This window comes from Peromyscus eremicus, chromosome 4 (genome assembly GCF_949786415.1).
Source record: "Peromyscus eremicus chromosome 4, PerEre_H2_v1, whole genome shotgun sequence".
Lineage (NCBI taxonomy): Eukaryota > Metazoa > Chordata > Mammalia > Rodentia > Cricetidae > Peromyscus > Peromyscus eremicus.
The window spans coordinates 126,713,676-126,739,066 of NC_081419.1; the positions used below are offsets into that span (position 1 = coordinate 126,713,676).

Below are 25,391 nucleotides of genomic sequence, written 5' to 3' on the forward strand. Positions count from 1 at the left end.
TCTAGGCACGTCTGTGCTTCGCCCTCCTGAATGTTCGCCTTATAAATGTGAACCACCATGGCCCAAGTAATTTTTTTTCACAATTCTTTTTCAAATTTGAACATATTTACCCTTTTCCCTCAACTCCATCACTACCCTCTCCACTCTCCACTCCCATTCACCCAATTTAGATATTACTGTTTCCCCTTCCTCCCCAGCTATTCTTGCAGTGTGGACTCTGCCCTGCTGTGTAATAAGCCCAGCAGGGTTCACGTCAACTGACTTTCCAATTCCCGGGAATGCCAGTAGGTTTGTACCTAGTGCTGGGATTCCTGCCTTCCCCCACTCTGTAGTGGGAACTTGCACGGGCCTGGTACATACCATCACAATACTGTGAGTTCTGCATCTGCTTGTTATGTCTAGAAACAGTTTTGGGGTACTACCAACCTCTTTACAACCTCAGTTCCCTCTTCTACAAAGGTCCCCAGGTCCACGGGTCCACGGGCTGGGAACACTGTAATTATGTCCATGCTGTAGCTTGTTCTGGAATTTGAAAGTGATTCTTGAGGTGTGATTGGTACTGTGTAGATGCCAGGAATAACAAGGCCTGGGCCTGAGGTGGTGAATTCCTACAGGTAACTTTAGAGCTGTTGTGAGCCTGCAGTACTGAGGGTCAGTCTTTGTCCTCTTCAGCACCCTGGAGGAAGTCCCTTTGGCAAGCTCTGGAATTATTCTTCTCTAATATTTTGTGACAGAGAGAGAGAGAGAGAGAGAGAGAGAGAGAGAGAGAGAGAGAGAGAGAGAGAGAGAGAGAGAGAGGGAGCTGTGTGTGTACATGTGCTCATGCGGCTATGGGAAAACTGGTATCTGTGAGCCCCCTGTGTTTGTCATTGAAAATCTTGTCTGTTTTGTTTTTCCTCTCTGAAAACAAATTGCTTGACTTCTCACTATGTTTGGAAGCCAAACACATGTGTCTTCTGGCTGACCAGTTCACACTAAGTAAGCATTTAAGAATGGTTCTAGATACATGTCTGCTGGCTGACAGGCAGTCATTCATGGGTTAATTCACACTAGGCATTTAAGAAGCAGCCGTGCATGGAATGTAAGGAACAGGGTCACAGTCCCAGTAAAGATGCATAGCACTGGTTCCCTATCACTGTCAGCAAGTGTTCTGAGCCAATACTGGAACTGGTCATCTGGAAGGTTCCTTGGAGCCTAATAGTCCTGAATGAAGCCGGCTAGCTTTCCTATGCCTAGGCTTCCAGAACACAGCTGTTCTTGGTGTGCCGGGGACATGGGCCCTTCTAACCTTGTGTCTTTTCCCTCTGTGCTCTCCCAGGATCTTCGGCTTTCCTGCACACTACACAGATGTCTCCAACATGGGCCGTGGCGCCCGCCAGAAGCTGCTGGGAAGGTCCTGGAGTGTGCCAGTCATCAGACACCTCTTTGCCCCCTTGAAGGACTACTTTGCATGTGAATAGTTCCACCCAGGACTGGGGTGCTCTTGGTCTGAGCCAGGTCCCCAGAGTCACCCTCTCCCTGAAGGCACCTCACCTCTCCCCTCCCTCACTCAGCTCACCTGTTTGGGGCCTCACCTCACTGTGTACCTCAGCTTTCTCCTGCTCAGTGGGAGCAGAGAGCCTCCTGGCCCTTGCAGGGGAGCCCAAGGTGCTCCCTCCATGTGCACAGCTCAGACCTGGCTGCTTAGAGTAGCCCGACATGGTGCTCATGTTCTCTTATCTTGAAACTTTAAAACTTGAAGTAGATAGTAAGATGGCTTTTTTCCCCTCCTGGGTTAATCAGTCAGAAGTGATGGCTAAGATACCAAAATGACAGCTCTCCCAGTACTCAGGTTTAATGCTGCAAAATCACTTCAGGTTTTGTTTTTAAATAACATGTGCTCCACATTTATTTACTAGAGCATGCTGGTGCCAGTGTGGGCTCAGATGAACAAGGTCAAGGGGCCAGAAATGTTTTTGTTTTTGGTTTTTTAATTTTCCCTAGGGATAGTAGAAGATGAAAAGGTTTATGACTAAAGTCTTACTGGCACCTTCCCCTTGCTTTGGTGCAAGGGCTGGAGTCCTTTTGGTCTTGTAGCATTTCCCAGTATGATGATGATGTCAGCAGGGATGACGTCATCATCACATTCAGGGCTATTTCCCCCAAGATTCCCTGGGCAGGGGCCCATGTAGCTAATCCTCAAGAAGAATGGAATAGAATGTTTTGAGCTCAGGAAGGGGGGTGGCCCCTCTTCCATGTGTGAGGGACATGAAGGAGGGAATTTAGCTAAACTGTTTCCCTACTCCCTCTCTCCAAATGATGGAAACCCCTCCCCCACCAACTCAGGTCTCCAGATAAGTATGATCCTCTAATACTTGATGAGAAGCTAGGGCCAGAAGCACATCATTTTCCCTTATCTAAGAGATGATGGGGAAACCACAGTGAGAAACTGGGATCTTCTGGAGATTTTTAAAACCGTTTTACCCCATGATACACTGTGTTTTTAAGGGGCATTCTTTTTTAGGGGCATCACTGGGGATGAGAAAAGCTGCATTTCAAGAAATGCTATCTCAATGGTTTTTAACACCTTTTACTCTGATTACTGGTGCTATTTTGTAGAAAAAGGACAACCTTGACACATTTGGCGGCTTTTTATACACTTTTTATGACTCCCAGACTTCTATTTTCATGGTTAACATTTTCATTAAAGCTTTTTTTTATTTTTTTTATTTTGGTAATGGAGCAGTGTCACAAGTGTGGGGAAACTGCCTTGTTTCAACAGTTTTGTCTCCTGTTTTTTAAGTTTTAGGCAGAAAGCTAACAAATGCCTAGAATTTTCCTTTCTGTTTGATTAAAATTGTATTTCTCTAATCTTGTGTGTGTTCATCTGCTCGTGTGTGCTGACATGCGCAGGGATGTCTGTGCTCTCTACGTCGTGGAGCTTGGTCACCTCCAGGTTTTGCTATCCACGTCTTTAATCCCATCATTTCATGCCAGATCAGGTACATCCATGTGAGTTGTAGGCCAGCCTGGGCTACATTGTGAGTAAAACCTTAGCTTGCTGGATCACATGGAAAATCATAACAAAGATAAATATCCCTACTTGTAGCATTCTTGGTTAGTTAGTATAATTATCCTGAAGGTTAGTTTAGTGGCCAATTGAAATTCTTGTTGATTGTTAAACATGGAATTAATTGTTATAATTGACCAGGTGAAAAGTTTTGGTACCTTTAGCTTAAGATGCTCGTTAGTTCTACTCATTTTGCAGAACATTATTGCTTGGGTATCTGGTCTTGACCACAGGCTAGGCAGAACAGGAGAAAACTCCAGCTACAGGTATCATATTTAGGGAGGACAAAAAAAAAAAAAAAAAAAAAAAAAAAAAGCCAGGTGGTGGTCATACCTTTAATCCCAGCCCTTGGGAGGTAGAGGTAGGTGGAATTCCGAGTTTGAGGCTAGCCTGATCTACAGAGTAAGTTCCAGGACAGCCAAAAACCAAAAACACCCCACAAGCTAAAGTGACGGCTGAATAGTGCATTGCTCTTCCATAGCCAGTGTTTGGGTGCCAACACCCCAATAACAACTCCAGTCCCAGGGAATCCCATTGCAGTCTTCTGGACTCTGCAGGCACTCATGTTATCTAGGGGCATCCATCCAGGGAGCATACCCACACATGGATTCTTTTTTTAAAGGATAAATTTATTGTGGCTGGAGAAATTGCCCAGCAGTTAAGTACTTACTGTTTGTTTATTTATTTATTTATTTTTTAAAATTTTTTTGGTCTTTTTCAAGACAGGATTTCTCTGTGTAGTTTTGGTGCCTGTCCTGGAGCTGGCTCTGTAGACCAGGTTAGCCTCGAACTCAGAGATCCACCTGGCTCTGCCTCTTGAATGCTGGGATTAAAGTCTTAAATCCGTACGCCGCCACCACCACCTGGCCCTAAATAGTTTTATAATAAAAACCCAGAGTCAAATATTGGGGTAAATGCTGAAAGGTCTGAGGAACTGAGCCACAGCTACTTCTCACCTTGCCAACTCCTCAGCAGATACCTTTGCCATGAATCCTGAGACTGAAAACCTCTGAGTCCTTTGTCTCTAGTTCCTGTCTCCTCATGCCTTATGTGCCTTTCGCTGCACAGCCATTTCACTTCCTTCCTAGTGATGGGATTAATGACTGGTGTGTTTCCTCAATACTGGTAGCAAAAGCATGAGATCTCAAGTGCTGCGATTAAAGGTGTGTGCCACCACTACCTGGCTCTGTTGCTCTCCTAGACTGAGTCAGTCTCATGTAGTCCATGGTGGCTTTGAACTCATAGAGATCCAGACGGGGCTCTGCCTCCCGAATGCTAGGATTAAAGGTGTGTGCCACAACTGCCTGGCCTCTATGTTTAAACAAGTGGCTGGATCTGTCCTCTGATCCTCAGGCAATCTTTGATACACAATATATCATGACACTCAGCTCCTCCTGCATCATGGCAATAATGTACTAGACTCTGAACAATGAAGTGTTTTCCTTTATAAGAAGTGTTTTCCTTTATAAGAGTTGCTGTGGGAGGCTGGAGAGATGGCTTACAGGTCAAGAGCACAGACTGTTCTTCCAGAGGTGCTGAATTCAATTCCCAGTAATCACTTGGTGGCTCACAACCATCTGTAATGAGATCTAGTGCCCTCTTCTGGCATGCAGACAACACTGTATACATAATAAATGATTTTTAAAAAAATTGTTATGCTCTTGGTGTCTGTTCACTCCAATAAAACTCTAAGACAACCACCATGCCCAGTTTTATGCATTGTTAAAGATTGAGCTCAGGCCTCATGCATGCTCGCCAAGCATTCTACCACTGAATTATATCTCCAGCCCTTTGTATTCTTTTTATGTTTGTTTCAAACCACAAGCATGTTGTAGCCATACTGACAGGAATGAACATATTCTAAAGAGACATTTGTGCCCACTCTGTGGGGGACGACCCTGGAAAGAAGGGCTAGAGAAGGCATTGTTCCTGAGAGTACACAGGGAAGAATTTTTACATGACCAATGGTGTGCCTAGGCTAAGTTGACTGCCCAGAAGGAACTTGCTTAATTTAAGTGGGACTTGGCAAGTAGGTTTGCGTCAAGAGAGGATGAGATTGAGGTGCTAGTTTGCTGTTTCTTATGGCTGTCATGGTGGGATACCAGAAGGAAAGGATCCAAATCAGCCCCCTTATGCTATCAAGATCCTCACAGGGAATCCAGGATGTAGCATGGGGCGATCCATTTCCTTCCTGTTGGACACCGAGCCACTTTTTTGGGTTCTACCAGTCCTCATTTTCCTATTGTTGGGGTGGGGGAACAGCATTACCCACCTCACCAGACTTGATTGTACTTTCAGGGTTAATTAATGGGAAGAGATTTTCCAGCTAAGGTAGGAGCTTTCATTTCATTTCCTCCCTCCATGTGCCTCACTCCAGACTGGTCAGCAGTGCTTCTCATGCACAGTGACCCAGACAGGGCCCTGCTCTCTCTCAAGTTCCAGAGGACATCAGGACCCACTACCTTGTCACCAATTCCAGAAAAATGGGGTCTCACCCCACAAGCTTTTCTCTTCAGGGTTCCCTCTTCTAATTGTTACAGGATCACCATAGAGCTGGAGTCCAAGGATCATCAGGTATACCCAGGTGGTAAGGAACAGAAACAGTTAAAAGGTATTTACACCCCCAGAACAAAAAGGGTCTGGGCTCTGCAAAAAACAACAACAACAAAAACCCCAGACTTTAATATGACCATCTATTATTGTGAAATGCTCTTAACAATTGATCACCTGTGTCTCCTGGATGCTAAACTAATAAAGGAAACAGGTGCCTTAAAATAATCTGTATCTGATAGGGCTTATCTCAGGTAAAATATAAAGACATGTTCCAATCTCTCTCTCTCTCTCTCTCTCTCTCTCTCTCTCTCTCTCTCTCTCTCTCTCTCTCTCTCATTAACACTAACCAATATAAGCAGAGTACCCAACACTACAATGGTCAGCAGCCCAAGCCTTTAATCTTTCTCATGGCTGCTTCTTAATATGTTCAATTTTTTTTTTCTAAGCTCCAGAAACCAGCTTAAATCCATCTGGACAGGTCGGATCTACTTCAGATAAGTGCCAAACCCGAACTTTCCTGGTCTTGGGACCCCCTCTATCACTCTGGGAACCCCCCAGAGGAAAAACTAATAAATTTTTTCTAAGCTTTTCTCAGTCCCATCAGCACCCTGTCAGACACAAGCAGCCAGAGTGCCTAGCCAAGAACGACGAACAGCTCCGAGGCAGCAGACAATAGCCCATCACCCCAGGATGCCTGTCTGTGTCAGAAGCCTCCTTCCTACCCCCGCCCCCAAGAGTCAACTGACGCCCACCAAGTCAGCCGGAAGCAGTTTTTCCAGGAGAAACCATGCCCCTATTCCTGTTCACCCACTTTTTTTTATAATAAGCCAAAAGTCTGGAATGGTAGGATCCTGCTGCTCCTCCAGCTGCATGGACACATGTGCAGTTCAGCAGCTAAGCAAGGGGTCTTACGTCATCAACGTGCGCTGCGCGCTGCATGATTATGTGCTCATGGCGTGCTCACGCAATCAGCGCATGCATGGCGTAGCTCTGTAAGCCCACCTGTGCACGTGCATGGGAATCCTTAAAAAAGCCAGACACAAACTCCTCTCTCCTCTCTGTTCTCTCCTCCCCCTACTGTCTCTTCTCTGTTCTCTCTCTCTGCTCTCTGTGCTTCTTCCCCAGGCCTGGTTCTTTTGTGTGTCCCCCCCCCCCCCCCACTGCCGACACTAATAAAGCTCTGATACTGGGTTTTGTCATAGCTTGTGACCTTTCTGTATGGTAACCAACACCATTTATTATTTTTTGCTTTTTTTTTTTTTTTTTTTTTAAAGATTTATCTATTTATTATGTATACAGTGTTTGCCTGCATGTATGCCTGCAGGCAGAAGAGGGCACCAGATCTCATTACAGATGGTTGTGAGCCACCATGTGGTTGCTGGGAATTGAACTCAGGACCTTTGGAAGAACAGCCAGTGCTCTTAACCACCGAGCCATCTCTCCAGCCCCATTTATTATTTTTAAAACAACACCTATCCCAATGACAAACAAACAAAATCACCACCACCAAAACAGTAGCATCTACGATTAAGGGTTAAATGGGTTACTATAAAATTAACTAGGTGAAACACCTAGTAGCAGGTGGTACATTGTAAGCTCTCAAAAAAAACAAAAACAAAAAACCCTACCTTATTATCAGGTGGGGGATTTATATTTCTGTTGTCATAGGTTGAAGAATCAGTTTTTAGTGCTGGAATTGAACCCCAAGGCCTCCTGCAGCTAGGCATTAATTACTCAGGCCCATCCTCTTGGAAATCCTGGCAGAGAGGCCCAGGAGAGAACCGTCCTGGCTTTGAAGTCTGGGCAGTAAAGAGGCCTGTGGCTACAGTGGTGGTTGTGACAGGGAAGATGTCCAGGCTACAGGAACAGCAACAGCACATTCAAGGATGATACCAGTGACTGGAACAGAGGCACAACTCCACACTGTTCTCCCCAGTGACTTAGGCCAACCCAAGATTTGAAGCTTCAACACAGAAAAGAATTCTAGAATAGGCCAGCATGAAACAGAGTTGGGGTGTTTATTAAAAACAGAAAAATGCTCAGGAAAAAATATAAAATTGTGCCAGAAACCATAAATGTCAATTTCTCAATAAAGAATCACAAGGCTGAAAACATGGCTCGGGCGGGGGGTGGGGGTGGGGTGGGGTTGGGGGGAGGCACTTGGCTCCACAGAGATCCACATGGTAGAAGCCAAGAACTTACTCCAGCCAGATGGCATTTGCCCTCCTCGTGAATTCGTGAATACTGTGGTATAAGTGTATGCATACACATATAACATGTACACACACACACACACACACACACACACACACACCTTAGTCACTGTCCTATTGCTGTGAAGAGACACCATGACCAAGGCAACTCTTATATAAGAAAGCATTTAATTGAGGGCTTGCTTACAGTTTGAGGGTTAGTCCATTATCATCATGGTGGGGAGCAGAAAGATGTGGCGCTAGAGCAGTAGCTGAGAGCTTCACATCCTGCTCTGCAGGCAACAGGCAGAGAGCAAGAGAGAGGCTGGGCCTGACCTGGACTTTTGAAACCTCAAAGGCCACCCCCAGTGGCACACACACTTCCACCAACAAGGCCTCACCTCCTAATCTTTCTAATCCTTTCAAACAATTCCACTCCCTGGTGACTAAGCATTCAATTATATGAACCTATGGGGGCCATTCCTATTCAAACCACCACAATATATACAAATTTAAAAAGAGAACTATTTATTAAAAAAACATTTAAATGTAGATTTAAGCAAGACATCTAGAGGAAGGAACTCAGGCTAAGGTAAGACACCCAGGTGTGGTGTGGCCTTCAAAGGGAGAGCAGTCATTACATGTCTTAGCATCAGCCATATATACCATTTTCATGGCTGTCAAGTTAATTTCAAAAGGTTGCTAAGACACCATTTTTTTTTTTCTTCTCTCTCTTTCTGAAAAATGGGATTATAAAGCGGCTCCAGAGTGACTGGGATGGAATTTTTTTTTTTCTTTTAAGGAAAAACATTTAGTTGAGGTGGCTTACATTTTCAGAGGTTTAGTTCATTATCCTCATTGAGTAGCATGGTGGTGTGCAGGCAGACATGGTGCTGGAGAAGGAGCTGAGAGTCCTACATGTTGACCCACAGGCAACAGGAAGTGGTCTCAGAATTCTAATCTGATAAAAAGCTCAGGAGCTGTTAGGATTGTTCAAGCGGCTAGTGAAAGGACCAAGCAGATGCCATAACAGGCTGCTCAGTCTTCTCTCAGATCAGGCCTCAATTTCAGTTTCCTGAGACTTGAGCAAGCAGTTTCTGGGAGGGCCATGAACAAAAGACATAGTCCTTGCAATAGCTCCCTTTCTGCACGTACTCTGACTGCTCAAAGTTCAGCCAGATGTTTACTCTCTGGGGCCCCTCACCAACTTAGAGTTATGTGTAGTACATGCTTGGCCAGCCAGCCCCCATGGTGGCTCAAGGACAAAGCCTGGGACTTGTGCTGGACTGCCCCCAAAGTAATAAATTGTAACCACCAACCAGTAAATTCAAAGGTTACATACCTTCACCCAATTAAAAGACAACAGAGATAAAAATAAACCAATCCGAGTTGCACCGGTGCAAAACTCCCCCAACCCCCCTGAAGGGCTTGTGGATTTTGCCTTTAAAAAGCTAGCCACACAAAGAAAAAGCAAGTTCCTCCTGGCCTCATGACTACAAGTGAGTGCTTTGGATTGAGCTTCCCTGCCCGCGGCTTGTAAACAAACAGAAATAAACCATGCTATTGCATTCTGTACCTAAGATCTGTGGTGATGTCTTTGGGGTCCCAATCTGAGCACAACAGCTAGGATGTATCTTTTCCTCATAAGTGGGTTTTCTGGTGAGATTCTTAGCAGATTGTAGTTTTATAGCGGGGGACAGAGAAAGGCTTTAAACAAATGTTAATTGTGTTGGAATTCTAGATGTTCAGCTGGCCAGTGACTTCACCTGGACTCTTGGGTGAGGGGTTCCCTTCTCTTTCAATGTTTCCATAATGTTCCCTGCCTTTTTTTTTTTTTTTTATCCTGAGTCATGGGAATTGGACTTGTTGGGCCTGTTGGTAGAATGTGGATAGAGGATAGTAGGAACTATTTTAGGCAGATTTTAATCATGGCCACAGAACCTGCATATTAGAGGTTGCAAGGCAGTGACAGTAGCTAATAAAATAGAGAATTTCACAAAGCAGGCTGTCACTATGCAGCCCAGGCTAGACCAACTCAGAAACTATCCCTCAAACTTGGAGAAAAATAAGTTATATTTATTTGTTTGTTTGTTTTTTGAGACAGAGTCACACTATGTAGCCCTGGCTCACCTGGAACTTTCTATGCAGATCAGACTGGCCTTGAACTTGCTGTGATCTGCCTGCTGCTGCCGCCTCCTGAGTGCTGGGAACAAAAGCATGTGACACCACGCCCAGTTAAGAATTTTTTTTAATGAACCAGGCTCATATGTATAATCTCACCACTGTGGAGGCTGAAGCAGGAGGATTGCTGTGAGTTCAAAGCCAGCCTGACCATGTGAGACCCTGTCTCAAAAAGCCAAAATGACAAAAAAGTTTCTGCTATGACACTGAGTTGTGCATTGTGAAGGAGGCACAGTTCCCTGTACAGTTCATCCCTGGGCACCCAGGTAATGGGCAGTAATGACAGGGCTCATTTCCAGGCCCTGGCTGTGGGTCCAGGCAGGAGTTTTGTGGGATACTGATGTGCTTTTGGGAAGGTATGCTGCCCACCTTTCAGACACTGGCTTCCTAGACACTGCTCATGATGCCCTAGGGGAAGGTCTGAGGTAGTTAATCATTGTCAGCGCTGGGCAGCAGGTCTGCTTGGACTTGTGTAGGAAGAGGGCACACTCCTGTCTGGCTTCTGGTGACCCAGTTAGGGCCCGTCTGAGGGACTGAAGTCCAAGGCTGTGTGAGAACTCACCACTGACCCTGCATGAGGTCATGCATGTCCTTGCTTTAGGCCTCCGACTCCACCCCAGCTCCTGACTGCATGCCTCCCCCTGACGGTGTGCCTTGAGGGAGTGAATCCTCAAGCACCCCACTAGGGTTCAGCCTCCCACTCACGGCAGGCCACTCAGATTACTTAGTGACACTGATGTGGTCTGGGGGGAAATGCTCCTTCTGAACACAGTCCAGCAGCTTTCCTGAACGTCTGCCTTTCTGGCCTCAGGAACTGGCCACAGTCAGCTAGTTTGTTCTACCAAGTCATGGTGCCTCGCTGATGGGACTGGATCAGACACTTCCTTAGTCTGTGGGGAGCCCAGAGAGTCCTTGTGTTGAGAAACAAGTCCCAGCACTGGGCCATGTCAGGCAGAGGAGTCTCATCTTCTGTTTGTCTGTGTAATCAGAGTGACTCTCTAGTGAGCAGATTAATCAGCCAGGTTCTTAGTCAGGGTGACTATTGCTGCGATGAAACACCATGACCAAAAGCAAGTTGGGGAGAAAAGGGTGTATTTGGCTTATACTTCCACATTCAAAGTCCATTGCTGAAAGAAGTCAGGAGAGGAACTCAACAGCGCAGAAGTCTGGAGGCAGGAGCTGATGTAGAGGCCATGGAGGAGTGCTGATTATTGGCTTGCTCCCCATGGCTTGCTCAGCCTGCTTTCTTATAGAACCCAGGACCACCAACCCAGGGATGATACCACCCACAATGGGCTGGGCCCTCCACCATCAATCACTAAGAGAATGCCCACAGGTTTGCCTGCGGCATGACGCACGATTCGCCTTTCCCCATACTCTCTCCCTGTGTCCCTCCCTCCCCAACCTGATCCTCCGGTTCGCACCTCCACCTGCCCAGAGTCCACTCACAAAATCTATTCTATTTCCCCTTCCCAGGGAGATCCATGCGTTCCCCCTACAGCCCTCCTTGTGACTTAGCATCTCTGGGTCTATGGATTGTCCAGGGCTGTGCTACGTAGCGCCCCCTGGTGGATGCGAAGCTTATAGCATCCCCAGGCAGCTAAAGTGCTTCGAGAAGGTTCTCTGAGGATAGCCTTTTTGTGGTGAGTGTCTGGATGGGACAGAAGCAAGGAGAAAACTGGAGCTAGATAGCAGCTACTCAGTAGTAAACTTTCTCTAGGCAAAGTTCAGAGTAACCACCTTGGGCCTCATGAAGTGACAAGATGGTACTTTAGAACCTTTTCCTGCTCAGGCCTGGGCAACCTACTACTGCCCACGGAGACTGGGAGCTCTGCGTGCAATCCAACACAGAATTATAAACTTACTTAAAACATTGAGTCTCTTCTTCTGTGGTGATGATTGGTAACTTGACTGAGCAGTTCTTGTAGACAGTGGTTCTCAACCTTCCTAACGCTGCGACCCTTTACGGCAATTCCTCATGTTGTGGTGACCCCCCCAACCAGAAAATTATTTTCGCTGCTACTTCATAATTGTGATTTTGCTACTGTTATGCATCGTAATAAATATCCGTGTTTTCCGATGGTCTTAGACGAACCCTGTGAAAGGGTTCTTTGATACGCAAAGGGTGTATGAACCACAGGTTGAGAAACACTGCTGTAGATCATCATACTGTTTGGACTTGGCTTAATTTTTGGAAACCCAAGATGGATTTTAAGAGCAGAGGCAAGGCAGGAAGGGAGGCTCAGGTGTGTAATTGGAGCTTTCGGGAGGCTCAGTCTGGAGGCTCGCAGTGTGTTTAATGTGAGTTCCCGGAAGCCTAAGCTATGGGCGTAGACCCTGCCTCCAACAGAGACTTTTAGCTTTCATTTCCTGAGTGTTAGCCTTGTCTATACCCAATCCTGGGCCCACTCCTCAGATCGTTTTATTTAACTTTTTAGTGAAAGACAGGCTTTCCCTGAGTGGTCCAGGCTGTCCTCAGCAGCAGAAACTGGAGCCTCCACCTCTTAAGTGACAAATGTGTACATCTGTGGGTTGCTTGTGTGGTTTGTTTTGTTGTGGTGGCTAACTCTAACATTTTTCTTTTTAAAAAAGATTTATTTATTAATGATGTATACAGTGCTCTGTCTGCGTGTATCCCTGCAGGCCAGAAGAGGACGCCAGATCTCATGATAGATGGTTGTGAGCCACCACGTGGTTGCTGGGAATTGAACTCAGGACCTTTGGAAGAGCAGCCAGTGCTCTTAACCTCTGAGCCATCTCCCCAGCCCAACTCCACCATTTTTTTTTTTTTTTTTTTTTGAGACAAGGTTCCTCTGTGTAGTTTTGGTGCCTGTCCTAGATCTTGCTCTGTACACCAGGCTGGCCTCGAACTCACAGAGAGCCACCTGGCTCTGCCTCCTGAGTGCTAGGATTAAAGGCATGCACCACCACTGCCTGGCCTAACATTTTTTTTTTTAAGAATTTGTTCTTTATCTTATGTGCGTTGGTGTTTTGCCTGCATGTATGTCTGTGTGGGGGATGTTGGGTCCCCTGGACTGGAGTTACAGACAGTTGTGACCTGCCATGCGGGTGCTGGGGATTGAACCCAGGCCCTCTGGAAGATTAGCCAGTGCTCTTAACCCCTGAGCCATCTCTCCAGCTCCTGTTACAGTCTTCTGACCTAACATTTTTTTTTAAATGCTAAGAACTGAATCTATTGTCTTGCCATGCACATGTTGTAAGACTTAGCTACACCTGACATTTGCATGTCTTTTTTTTTTTTTTTTTTTTTTTTTTGCTTTGAGACAAACCCTGAGTGCTACCATTGCATACCTGGTATATCTTTTTTCTATTTCTCCAAAATAGGAGTGCAGCCCTCCAGATAAAGGGGCAGTTTCGTGTGTGTGTGTGTGTGTGTGTGTGTGTGTGTGTGTGTGTGTGTGTGTTTGTGTGTGTGTGTATGCCCAATCGGTGCCCACAATGTTGTGTGAGGCAGGGCAAAGGTCACACAAGCCTAGGGACCCATCAGTGAGGACCTGGCTCACTGTCCCAGCTGGCTTACTAGGGAGACAGCAATGGGAAGACCAAGTCCTGGAGGTGGAGTGGGGCCACAGCAGATCAGGCTGTCACTCCCCATGACCGCCACAGCCCTTTGCCACCGCTTTCCCTGTATCCTTCCTTCCCTTCAGAACTTGGGATTTACCCCCAGCAGATGAGGGAGGGAATGAGTGACAGGCCAACTGACCAATGGGCCCCAGAGGGTGGGCTGGGGTGGGGCTTATGCTGCCATGGAGAGGAGAGAAGCCTGTCTGAGAGGAGGGTCAGAGGGAAGGAGACCTGGAGACAGAGCAAACAAAGAGGTCATGAGGGAGAAGAGTGCACTGGCTTCTTGAGGCTCTGCAGAAGCTGAGCAGGGAGAAAGGGCCGGGGACAGATGGGAACCTCGGGCGTCTGGGGCAAGCATGCCTTGAATGATGCTGTTTGAAGAGTTGTCATACAGCAGTTAACGTCTCAGACCCCAGCTCTGAGTGCTGGCATCTGAGCCTTCTGGGCTACTTGGTACATGGAACCAAACCCCGAGCCTCTGAGTTTGATGAGGGACCTGGGATAGGGTTCAGGAGCCCAATGTTACCTGTCTCCTTCCTTCCTATCCATTCTGGCCTTCTCCCACAGACAGCAATGGAGGGAGAGAGTAGATACGTCAAGGATGAAGAGGGTGTCAGTGGATGTGAGGACTGTGTCATCATCAATGAGACCTGCAGTGACCTGTCCTCAGACACTAACAATGTTCCCTTGACCCACGTCTTGGAGGCAGTCTGCACGGTGGAGAGCAGAGGTAGGTGGGCAGGGAGGAGCTGGCGTGGGATTATATTCTGACACAACAGTACAGCTGCACACCTTGGCTGGGACAAGAGCTTCTCCCTGGCTCATGAAGAAGCTATGGGGATTCTGAGCACCCTCACATGGCTCCTTAAATAGGGACTGGTCTACTCGCAGGACACAGGCAACATCAAAGCTCTGTCTTGTCTCTGCCCACAGCCTCCTGCCTCTTTCTTCTCCTTGAGACTCTGAGCAAGAGCACCCAGGATGGCGGTTCCCTTACTTTGCCGTTCCTGGCAGGGCTGGTCTCTCAGCGTGGACTGGATCATGGGTCCTCTGGCTGTGCTAACTTTGGCATCATCATGATGAGAGGTGCTTCCTACTGCCCCTTCCTCTTAGCACCTCCCAGAACACCTGGAATTCAGCCCCCACTGTGTTGTCCTTTTGTGTTGTCCATTCCTGTCCTTGAGACCTGTGGTGCCATCAGAACTTTCTGTAAGGGCAAAAGTGGCCACTTTCCTTGTTCACCCCTGTAGCCACTTGACTACATAGAAATACTTGAAATGCATCCCCTGTCAGAAACTGTCCTGGTAGGATTAGGCAGTGACTTCCTTCCTTCCTTCCTTTCTTCCTTCCTTCCTTCCTTCCTTCCTTCCTTCCTTCCTCCCTCCCTCCCTCCCTCCCTCCCTCCCTCCCTCCCTACCTCCCTCCCTCCTTCCTTCCTTCTTTCCTTTCTTTTTGTTTGTTTGATTTTTTTTTTTGTGTGTGTGTGTGTGTTTGTTTGTTTTCGAGACAGGGTTTCTCTGTGTAGTTTTGGTGCCTATACTCAATCTCGCTCTGTAGACCAGGCTGGCCTCGAACTCACAGAGATCCACCTGGCTCTGCCTCCCGAGTTCTGGGATTAAAGGCATGTGCCACCACCACCGCCTGGCAGTGACTTTCTTGAAAGAACTGGATGCCTCCCCTCCATACCCCAAATGTTACTACTTAGCTTGCAGGGAGGAAGGCATGAGCCCGTGCCCTGTCGCTTTATGGGTACACAGAGGAGACAGGAACACAGCATGGTCTCTGCCGATGACTGGTTTGGGGGAGACACTAGAGGAGGCCTGTCAGCAAGGAGCCTGCCGCCCCTTCCTCTGAATGTGTACTTTGCCTCTGTCCTCCATAGACTGCAGAGCAAGCTCACGACCATCCAAGAGGAAGGTCTCCAGCACGATTGCAGACATTCAGGTACCGTCTCCTCCTTTCTGGGGTTCTGGGCATTTCTTTTCACTTTCAATATATGGGTATCCTGAGGCTCAAAAAATGTGAAATCTGGAGGTTAAATTAAAATCTTCACTCATTATTAAGCTAGAAAGTTTTGAGTTATTGGGTCCTTCTGTGTGTTCTGAAATTAGTTCTTAATTTATCAATATTGTTAAGTTAATTAATACAGCAAACTTCACTTATTCTAACATGGTCATACCATCTTTGGACTTTTCGTTTTGTCTTGTTTTGTTTCATGTTGAGACAGGATCTGTCTGGGTAGCCCTGCTGGGCCTGGAGACCTCTGAGCAGACCAGGACTACAGACATGTCGCCACACCTGACTTTTTGTTTCCTAGCTGGGAATCAAGTCACAGCCTCACACATGGTCTAACCTGGGACTATATCCCAGTCCTTAAAGTTTGGTTTTTAAATCCCTCTATTCTTATCTCAAAAAACAAGATACAACATAAACAAATAAAAGACCCAAACCAAAGAAACCCCCAAACATAAAATACTTAGGAATGAACCTAACCAAGAAAATGAAAGACTTCTATAAGGAAAACTTAAAGACATTGAAAAAAGAAATTAAGGATGAAACTAGACGATAAAAAGACCTTCCATGGTCTTGGATTAATAGAATTAATATTATGAAAATGGCTCTACATACACAAATAATTTACAGATTTGATGCCATCCTCGTCAAAGTTCTGTAACGAGTCTTTCTTTGTCCCATCTGTGTCCCTCAAAATGACACAGAGACTTATTATTAACTATGAAAGCTTGCCTTTGGCTTAGGCTTGTCCCACCAGCTCTTATAACTTAAATTAACCCATTTATTTTAATCTACGTTCTGCCTCGTGGCTCATTACCTCATCTCTGTACTGCTCATGCTACTTCCTCGAGTATGGCTGGTGACTCCTCCTTCTTCCTCCCTGAGTTCTCTCTCTCCCCAGAAGTCCCACCTAAGCTCTTCCTGACTAGCTATTGGCCATTCAGCTCTTTTTTTTTTTTTTTTTTTTTTTTTAGTTTTTCGAGACAGGGTTTCTCTGTGTAGTTTTGCGCGCCTTTCCTGGAACTCGCTTTGGAGACCAGACTGGCCTCGAACTCACAGAGATCCGCCTGCCTCTGCCTCCCGAGTGCTGGGATTAAAGGCGTGCGCCACCACGCCCAGCTTCAGCTCTTTATTAAACCAGTCACAGTGACACATCTTCACACAGTGTAAAGGAATATTCCGCAACAAAGTTCCAGTGACATTTTCCAGATAACTAGAAAAAAGCAATTAAAAACTCATATGGAAATACAAAGGATGACAAATAACTGAATAGATGCTGAGCAGAAAGAACACTGTTGGAGGTATCACAATACTCCACTTCAGATTAGGTCACTGAGTTATGCATGGTGGATACTGTACGAATGGACCTGGAGCTCATTAGAGCTAAATAGAGGGCCTAGAGGTAAGCTCGCACAGGTATGACCACCTAATTTTTAACAGGTGTCAAAAACATACCCTCACAAAAGGATAACCTATTCGACAAATGGTGCTGGCAAAACTGGGTATCCAACTTATAGCCATCTGAATAAGAGTGGCCTTCATAGGGCCGGGCGGTGGCACACGCCTTTAATCCCAGCACTCGAGAGGCAGAGCCAGGTGAATCTCTGTGAGTTTGAGGCCAGCCTGGTCTACAGAGCGAGATTCAGTACACGCACCAAAACTACACAGAGAAACCCTGTCTCAAAAAACTAAAACTGAAAAAAAAAAAAAAAAAAGGAGATCTAAAACTAGAGATAGGATTTGGAAAAGGAGAAAGTTAAGCTTAATTAGCACATCCGCCAGGCCTTCTCAAACAGATAGTCTGGATGCTTAAGTCTGTTCTTAGAGAATCTGTGAGGTATCTCAGATAAGATACTTTTGTCTGTCTGGGGATGGGCCTGGCTGGATGCTGCTAATGATGATAATTACAAAAAGGTCTGAAATTAGGGATCCTGGCTGCATTACTGCACAGAAGGTTATCTAAATATTCTTTTTTTTTTTTTTTTTAAGATTTATTTATTTATTTTGTACACAGAAGAGAGCACCAGATCTCATTACAGATGGTTGTGAGCCACCATGTGGGTGCTGGGAATTGAACTCAGGACCTCTTGAAGAGCAGTCAGTGCTCTTAACCTCTGAGCCATCTCTCCAGACCCTAAATATTCTTTAGTAGAGGGGAAATTGTGTCCAATGAATGATAGAAAAGCTACAATAGCACATGAGACATTCATAGCAGGAAATGGCTAATAATCAAAAGCCAGTATCACCAAGACTCCTTGAGCCTTGGTCTCATCCTCTGGAAGAGTTCTTAACTCCTCCAGGTATAGCTTTGTCATAATCAGCTGAATTCCTACTTCACATATTTTTGGTGGCTTGCAGTACATATGTTTGAATACTTGGTCCCCAGTTGATGGAACTGCTTGAGAAGGATTAGGAGGTGTGGCCTTATTGGAAGAAGTGTGTCACTGGGAGTGGGTTTTGAGGTTTCCAAAGCTCTTGCCACTCCCAGTGAGCTCTCTCTAGCTCCAATTTGTGGATCAAGATGTGAGCTTTCTGCTGTTCCTACCATCATACCTTTTTTCTGCCATCAAGGACTCTAACCCTCTGGAACCATGAGTCCAACGACATGCTTTCTTTTATAAGCTGCCCTGGTCATGGTGTCTTGTTACAGCAATAAAAAGTCTAAGACATACCTGTAGAGGAGTAAAATGAGATTCATATTTCTTACCCTGTAAAAAAATCAATTCAAAGTGGATCAAAGACCTTAATTTAAAACCTGAAATACTCAAAGTGCTAGTGGAAACATACAGAATATAGTTCAACACAAAGGTATTTGATGGGGACTTTCTGAACAGGCTTCCAGTAGCATCAGAAATAGTCCCAAGAATAAAGAGACACAGTCACATGAAGTCAAAAATTTCTGCACAGCAAGGCTGGAGAGATTGCTCAATGGTTAAGAGCACTGACTGCTCTTTTAGAGAACCCAGGTTCAATTCCCAGCAACCACATGGCAGCTCACAACTGTTTGTAACTCCAGTTCCAGGGGATCCGACACCCTCACACAGACACACATGCAGGCAAAACACCAATGCACATGAAGTAAAAATAAATGAATATAAAAAAAAAACCTTTCAAGCACAGCAAAGGAAACAGACAGCCTACAGAATGGGAGAAAACCATTGCCACGAGATTTTAGGCAGGAGTTTGGTAACCTGAGTACATAAAGAGCTGCAAAAATTAAACCCCAAGCTAGTTATATCTAGTTTTTATTTAGAAGCTCAGCTTTGTTACTGGTAAAAAATTTTTTTTCACTTTTTTTTTTGCATTTTTTTTTTTTTTTGAGACAAGATTTCTCTGTGTGGTCTTGGCTGTCCTGAAACTCACTTTGTAGACCAGGCTGGTCTCGAACTCAGAGATCCACCAGCCTCTGCCTCCCAAGTGTTGAGATTAAAGGTACGTGCTGAGTTATAGTTCCATCATGACTTTCCCCCTTGTTTTGTCATTCTCTTGTTAGTTTTCCCCCAGTGGTCAGGCATCAGGGACAGTCCAGACAAACCACAGCCATAAACACGCATCTCCACTCAGCTTCTGTTCCCCTGGAGGATGGTGGGAATCTCCTTGAGGGGACCTAGGGGATGTCCAGGAACAATGGAAAATTAAGGCATGTGGCACACACCTGTTACCCCAGCATTCTGAGAGCAGCCTGGACTTTGTTGTGAGACTGTCTCAGAAATAAAAGGGACACCTGAAGAGGTGGCCTGCAGGGTCAGAGGGCCGGGATTGCTATTGTGTTTCTGTGGCTAGTTAGCAGCAATAGCACTTAAATCTGAGCCTGGCACTGAAATAAATGTGCCTACACTGATCTGGTGAAAGGACTGGTCATCTAATTTGAAAGGAACGCACCAGCAAGGACACACAGTTGCCAAACGAAAAGTTAGGTTCTTAATGCCTTGACCAGGCCTCTGGGCTTTCCACTGTTCGGTGTCTGCGTTCTGTGTATGCCTTCTGTGTATGCCGGGTCTAGCCTAAGGCCAAGGACAGAGTTGCTGCTTCTTTTTTTTTTCAAGACAGGGTTTCTCTGTGTAGCTTTGCATTTTTCCTGGAACTCACTTGGTAGCCCAGGCTGGCCTTGAACTCACAGAGATCCGCCTGGCTCTGCCTCCCGAGTGCTGGGATTAAAGGCGTGTGCTGCCGCCGCTGCTGCTGCTGCTGCTGCTGCTGCTGCTGCTGCCGCCGCCACCACCACCACCACCCAGCCAGAGTTGCTCCTTGGTCCTTTTATTAACAGGTACTTGATTTGGTCAGTTGGCCTGTGTCCTTCTCACACATATTGTGAATGGCAAAAATCCTCCAGGACCCTTTGCTAGGCAGCATTGTGTGTTTGTCCAGTTCCTGCCACTTGCTGATCACCTGGGTTTTGCCCTTCAGTCCCATTTGGGATTTGTGGGCCTGTGGTTACTGCTCATAAAATCTTTTTAACGTTTATGCACTGAGGTAATTTATTGCCAATATTTCACAGGGACAGATTGTTTGTATTGTAATCTTGTGATTACTGTAATCACAAAATCATAATTTCTGTACAGGGATGTGTAAGTGGACATTAATCAGTGCATTTGCAATTCACTTCATAAAAAGGGTAAGTGCTACCTTCCTGGGAGGGGAGATGCCATGATCATGGAGAGGTTTTTCCCAGGATGATGCTTATTCATTGTACGCTGGATGCACTGACCCCTGCGATTTCCTCAAATGGGGGAAACTCGACTATATAATTTCTGGTTGTGTGTTTGGGTTCTCCCTTAAAAAAATAAAGAGGACAATCTTACTACAGGACATAACATAGGGAAAAAAGATTATAAGATTATAACATTTCCTGGTTTTGTAATGCTCCCCACCCCACCCCCCGCATTTCCAGACAGAATCTCCCTATGTAGCTCTTCTGGCTGTTCTGGAACTCACTCTGTAGATTCAACTGGCCTCTCACAAAGATCCTCCTGCCTCTGCCTCCCAAGTTATGGGATTAAAGATGTGCTCCACTATGCCCAGCTGCAGTACACTTTTTATTTTATTTATCTTATTTTATTTTTTCAAAACAGGATTTCTCTGTTATTTTATTTTATTTTTTATTTTTAAAAAGATTTATTTATTTATTATGTATACAGTGTTCTGTTTGCATGTATCCCTGCAGGCCAGAAGAGGGAGCCAGATCTCATTACAGATGGTTGTGAGCCACCATGTGGGTGCTGGGGATTGAACTCAGGACTTCTGGAAGAACAACCAGTGTTCTTAACCGCTGAGCCATCTCTCCAGCCCCTGTTATTTTATTTTTTAATTACTATTTTTTTTATGTCTATGGGTGTTTTGCCTGCCTTGTATGTCTGTGTGTCACATGCATGCAGCGTCACATGCATGCAGTACCCTCAGAGGCCAGAATAGGGCATCAGATCCTCTAGAACTGGGGTTACAGATCTTTAGGAGCCTTTAACTCTTGTGGGTGCTGGGAATTGAGTCCTTTAGAAGGACAGTCAGTGTTCTTAACTGCTGAGTTATCTCTACATCCCACACTGTGCACTTTTTAGTGCAAGTATTTAGCACACAGTCAGGTTCAAGTCAGCAAGATATTGTAGAATGTGATGCCTCAGTCCACTAAACTCAAAGAGGGTAAGGACATGTAGCTTGTAACAACAACAACAAACATATCCATGCAAGTCATAAAATACAGAGTGATTTATTTAGATGGTTTTAAATTATTTTACCATGAATAAAGGGTAACTGTAACAAACATCTTAACAGGAATAGTTTTCTTTTTAAAGTAACAAACACTCTTTTATTTTATTTTATTTTTTTATTAATTTATTATATATACATTGTTCTGCCTGCACACCAGAAGAGAGAGCCAGATCCCAGTACAGATGGTTGTCAATTGCCATGTGGTTGCTGGGAATTGAACTCAGGACCTCTGGAAGAGCAGCCTGTGCTCTTAACCTCTGGGCCATCTCTCCAGCCCCAGGGATAGTTTTGTTTTTTGTTTTTTATTTTTTTAAAACAGGGCCTCACTACATAGCCCTGGGCTAGTGTAGAATTTTGTGTAGACCAGGCTGGCCTTGAATGGGTAGAGAACCTCTGGTCTCTGCTTCCTGAACACTGGGATTAAGTGTGTGCCAGGAGAGACAGGGATATTCTCACTGGCAGACCATGGCTCTGCCTCCCAGAGCTTTGTAAGTTTTGCCGTCGCCCCGGGTGACAGCGCTGTTGAACTCTTTCGGCTATTCTTTCTCAGATCGTGACACTTCCTTTTGAATTGTTCTGGAGGTCTGCTCAGTGTCCTCTCTGTTCACTAAGGTTTTGTTGTTGTTGTTTTAAGCATTTCAACGCCGTTCGCCTCTTCCTTAGCTGTATTGCTTGTGTGACTTGGCTACACTGGAAAGCTGTCTCCCTTTCACAGGACCTGACAGGAGACCGAGATGAAGGTAGAGACGGCGAGGTGGAGGTCAGCAGTGGCTCTGGCACTCCAGTGATGCCCAAACTCTTCTGGGAGGCCCGGACACCCTCTAAGTCCCCAGCAGTAAGTTCCCTCTTGCCGAGCCCAGGCACTTCCCGCCACTCATGGACCGGCATAGAAAACGGGCATAGGTGGTTCCGCAAGTCTTTGTCCACGCCTGTGTTTAAATCTACATTAAACCAACCGGACCGTGGTGGCACACACCTTTAATTCCAGCACTCAGGAGGCAGAGGCAGGAGGATCTCTGTGAATTTGAGGCCAGCCTGGTCTTCAGAGTGAGTTCTAGGACAGCCAGGGCTACACAGAGAAGTCTTGTCTTGAAAAACCAAAAAGAAGAAGAAAAAAAACTGTATTAAATCTTTAAAAAGTTGCTTTACTTTTATTCATATGTCTCTGTGTTTGTCACATGTGTGTGCCTGTGCTCAGAGGCCAGAAGAGGGCGTGGGGTCTCCTGGACATGGAGTTTCAGGCAGTGTAAGCCACATGAGGAGGGTGCCTGGAACTGAACTCAAGTCCCCTGAAAGAGCAGTAAAGACTTCAACTTTGCCCCTAAATCTTTCTGTTAACTAGCTCCAGCTCTGTTTCGTTAAAAACAACAAACAAACAAATATAACTACAGGACAAGGTCTGCCTCTTTTTCCTGGGTGTTAGGCAAGCTCCTAAGCCTGTGACTTCACTCTTGGCCTGGCCTTGTTGGAATTACATTGAATTCCCATGGCCCAGTTCTGCCACACACACACACACCCCTGCCCCTGGAGCTGAGCTGAAAGCCACTGGCGTCTACTCTGCATGTCTCTTGTGTCTTTCCCTGCTGTCTTGAGGCAACTCCAGCAGGTCCAGAACATCCTACTTCTGTTTCCCGATGCACAGGAGCCAGTTCCCCAGAGACCCCACCCTCTCTGAGCTCAGCTTCAGAGCCTCTGGTCATTACCTGCTCTTGCACTCACATCCTTATTCTGTTTCTGCTCTGCCTTGGGGTCAATGACAGCCAGCTCTCGTTCTTATAAAACAAAAGGGTCCTGGTTTGCTTCTTCACTCTTGCTTGCATGGGATTTAATGGAGGGAGGTTGTTCATATGCACCCCCACATACTTTGGTTTGCTGGGGCTCAACCTTTTCTTTCTGTCTACAGTCCCTGAGTTGGCAAGCTACCACTTCAGCAAGCATGTCATGGCTGTCGCCTGCCAGCCCTTACCCCACCATTGACCTCACAGAGGAAGAAGTGATACCCCAGAGCATCAGTACCCCACTGGTTGACTTGAGCCAGCACAGCTATCTGGAGGGCATGGATACCACACAGGTGGATGTGGAAAGCAGAGATGGAGATAACACCACGTATCAGGTACCACTGAGAAGGGATTCTGCCTGTCTTAGCTAGGGTTTCCATTGCTGTGAAGAGAAACCATGACCATGGCAACGCTTATAAAGGAAACTATTTAATTGGGGTGGCTTATAGTTTTAGGGGTTTAATTTGTTATCATCATGGTGGGACATGGCGTGCAGGCAGACATAATGCTGGAGGAGGAGCTGAGAGTTCTACATCTTGATTCACAGGTGACAGGAAGTGAACTGTGACATTGGGTGTAGCTTGAGCATAGGAGATCTCAAAGCCCATCCCCACAGTGACATCCTCCAATAAGGCCACACACACTCCAACAAAGTCACACCTCCTAATAGTGCTACTGCCTATGAGCTTATGGGAGCCATTTACATTCAAACTACCATACTACCTTAAGCCTTTGAATATAGGGAAGAGATAACAGTTGTATAGTGATCAACCACTATGATTGTTGTCATTTTTTTTGAGACAGGATTTCTCTGTGTAACAGCCCTGGTTGTCCTGGAACTCTCTTTATAGACCAGGCTGGCCTCTAACTCACAGAGATCCACCTGCTTTTGCCTCCTAAGTGCTAGGATTAAAGGTGTGCAACATCATGCCCAGCGATTGCTGTCATTTTTATCATACATTACAATTCTAAGTATTTTCCAAATGCAACATGGCCCTTCCTTTGCTCTGTTCTGTTCCTGGACATCAACATGAACAGTGTCGTCGTGTGTCCCCACCCCCCCTATGTGTATGTGCATAGTGTGTGCATGTGCAGGTTGAAGCCAGAGGTCGACATCAGATGTTTTCCTCAGTCACATCTCCACCTGTTATTGTTGTGTTTGTGTGAATGTGAGAGCGCAGGTTGTGCAGCCACAGTGCGTGTAGTGTAGAAGGCAGAGGACAGTCTCAGGTCCTTGGCTCCCACTGTGCTTTGAGACATGGTCTCTTGCTCTTTACCACTTTATGAGACAGGCATTAGTCCCAGGCTTCAAAGGATTCTCCTGTCTCCACCTCTCTCATGTTCTAGGCATGCTAGATAACAGAAATGCATTATTGCATGCAGCTTTAAATGGGTTCTGAACTCTGGTGCTCATACTTGCATGGCAAATGCTTCATCCAATGAGCCCTCTACCTTACTTTATTTTGTTTTATTGCATGCAGAGTTTAATGTAATTTAAATTTCATTTTATGTATGTGGATGTTTTGCCTACAGGTATGTGTGTGTATTGTGTACATGCCAGGTGTCCTTAGAAGTCAAAAGAGGGTGTTAGATCCCCTAGAACTGGAGTTACAGACAGTTATGAGTCACTGTGTGGGTGCTGGGAATTGACCCTGGGTCTTCTGGAAGAACAACCTGTGCTCTTAACCACTGAGAAATCTCTCCAGCCTTCTCCACCTTATTTTTGAGACATTGTCTCTCACTGGCTCAGGGCTCACCAATTGGGCTATATTGGTTGGCCAGGAAGCTCCAGGGATCCTTCAGTCTGCTCTTTCCCAGTGCTGGGATTGCACCCATTTGCAAACACAATCAGCTTTTGATGTGGGTGCTGGGGATCCACGGTAAGTACTTCACTAATGGAACTATTGCCTCGGCCTCATGGACACTATTTTCTGAATGCTGTTTTCTTTTTCGCACATAGAATGAAGTACATTCTGTTCCTGTGCAGACATGTATCCCGGCTTTTGCCACCTAAGTACTAGGGTGGGTTCACTTTCAAGCATCCATCATGCATCCAGGGTCTGGAGCATCACTGAATTAACGAATTGAGCTTGTATGTATGCATTGCTGCATGGTACCTTCCTGCACACGGGTGTCTCCTGGTGGAAGTCTTTTCTATGTGTGCCACTTCACACTCCTTTGTACTGCAGCTTTGTGATTTTGTTGGCTTTTGTTTTGTTTTGAGACAGGGTCTCACTATATAGGCATCCTCCCTAACTGACCTGGAACTCACTATGTAAACCAGGCTGGCCTCGAACTCACAGAGGTCCACCAGCCTCTGCCTCCTGAGTGTCG

The 25,391-nt window shown here is 45.9% G+C and overlaps 2 protein-coding genes and 1 non-coding gene across 3 annotated transcripts in view; all 3 read left to right on the top strand.

Moving 5' to 3' along the window:
• Window positions 1-2,850, top strand: part of LOC131909817 (DNA (cytosine-5)-methyltransferase 3B) — a 40,570-nt gene extending 37,720 nt beyond the window's left edge. Inside the window, exon 22 of the mRNA XM_059261672.1 lies at window positions 1,319-2,850. Coding sequence (XP_059117655.1) covers window positions 1,319-1,460 — 142 coding nt within the window. The 3' untranslated portion in view covers window positions 1,461-2,850. The remainder of the gene's footprint in view (window positions 1-1,318) is intronic.
• Window positions 2,851-14,133: 11,283 nt separating this feature from the next.
• Window positions 14,134-25,391, top strand: part of LOC131907900 (DNA (cytosine-5)-methyltransferase 3C-like) — a 32,597-nt gene continuing 21,339 nt past the window's right edge. Inside the window, exons 1-4 of the mRNA XM_059258962.1 lie at window positions 14,134-14,290; window positions 15,443-15,504; window positions 21,995-22,114; window positions 23,183-23,392. Of these exons, the coding sequence (XP_059114945.1) occupies window positions 14,134-14,290; window positions 15,443-15,504; window positions 21,995-22,114; window positions 23,183-23,392 (549 nt within the window). The remainder of the gene's footprint in view (window positions 14,291-15,442; window positions 15,505-21,994; window positions 22,115-23,182; window positions 23,393-25,391) is intronic.
• Window positions 20,196-20,352, top strand: LOC131910197 (U1 spliceosomal RNA). Its single transcript, XR_009379052.1, has one exon. It is a non-coding gene; the product is annotated as a U1 spliceosomal RNA (small nuclear RNA).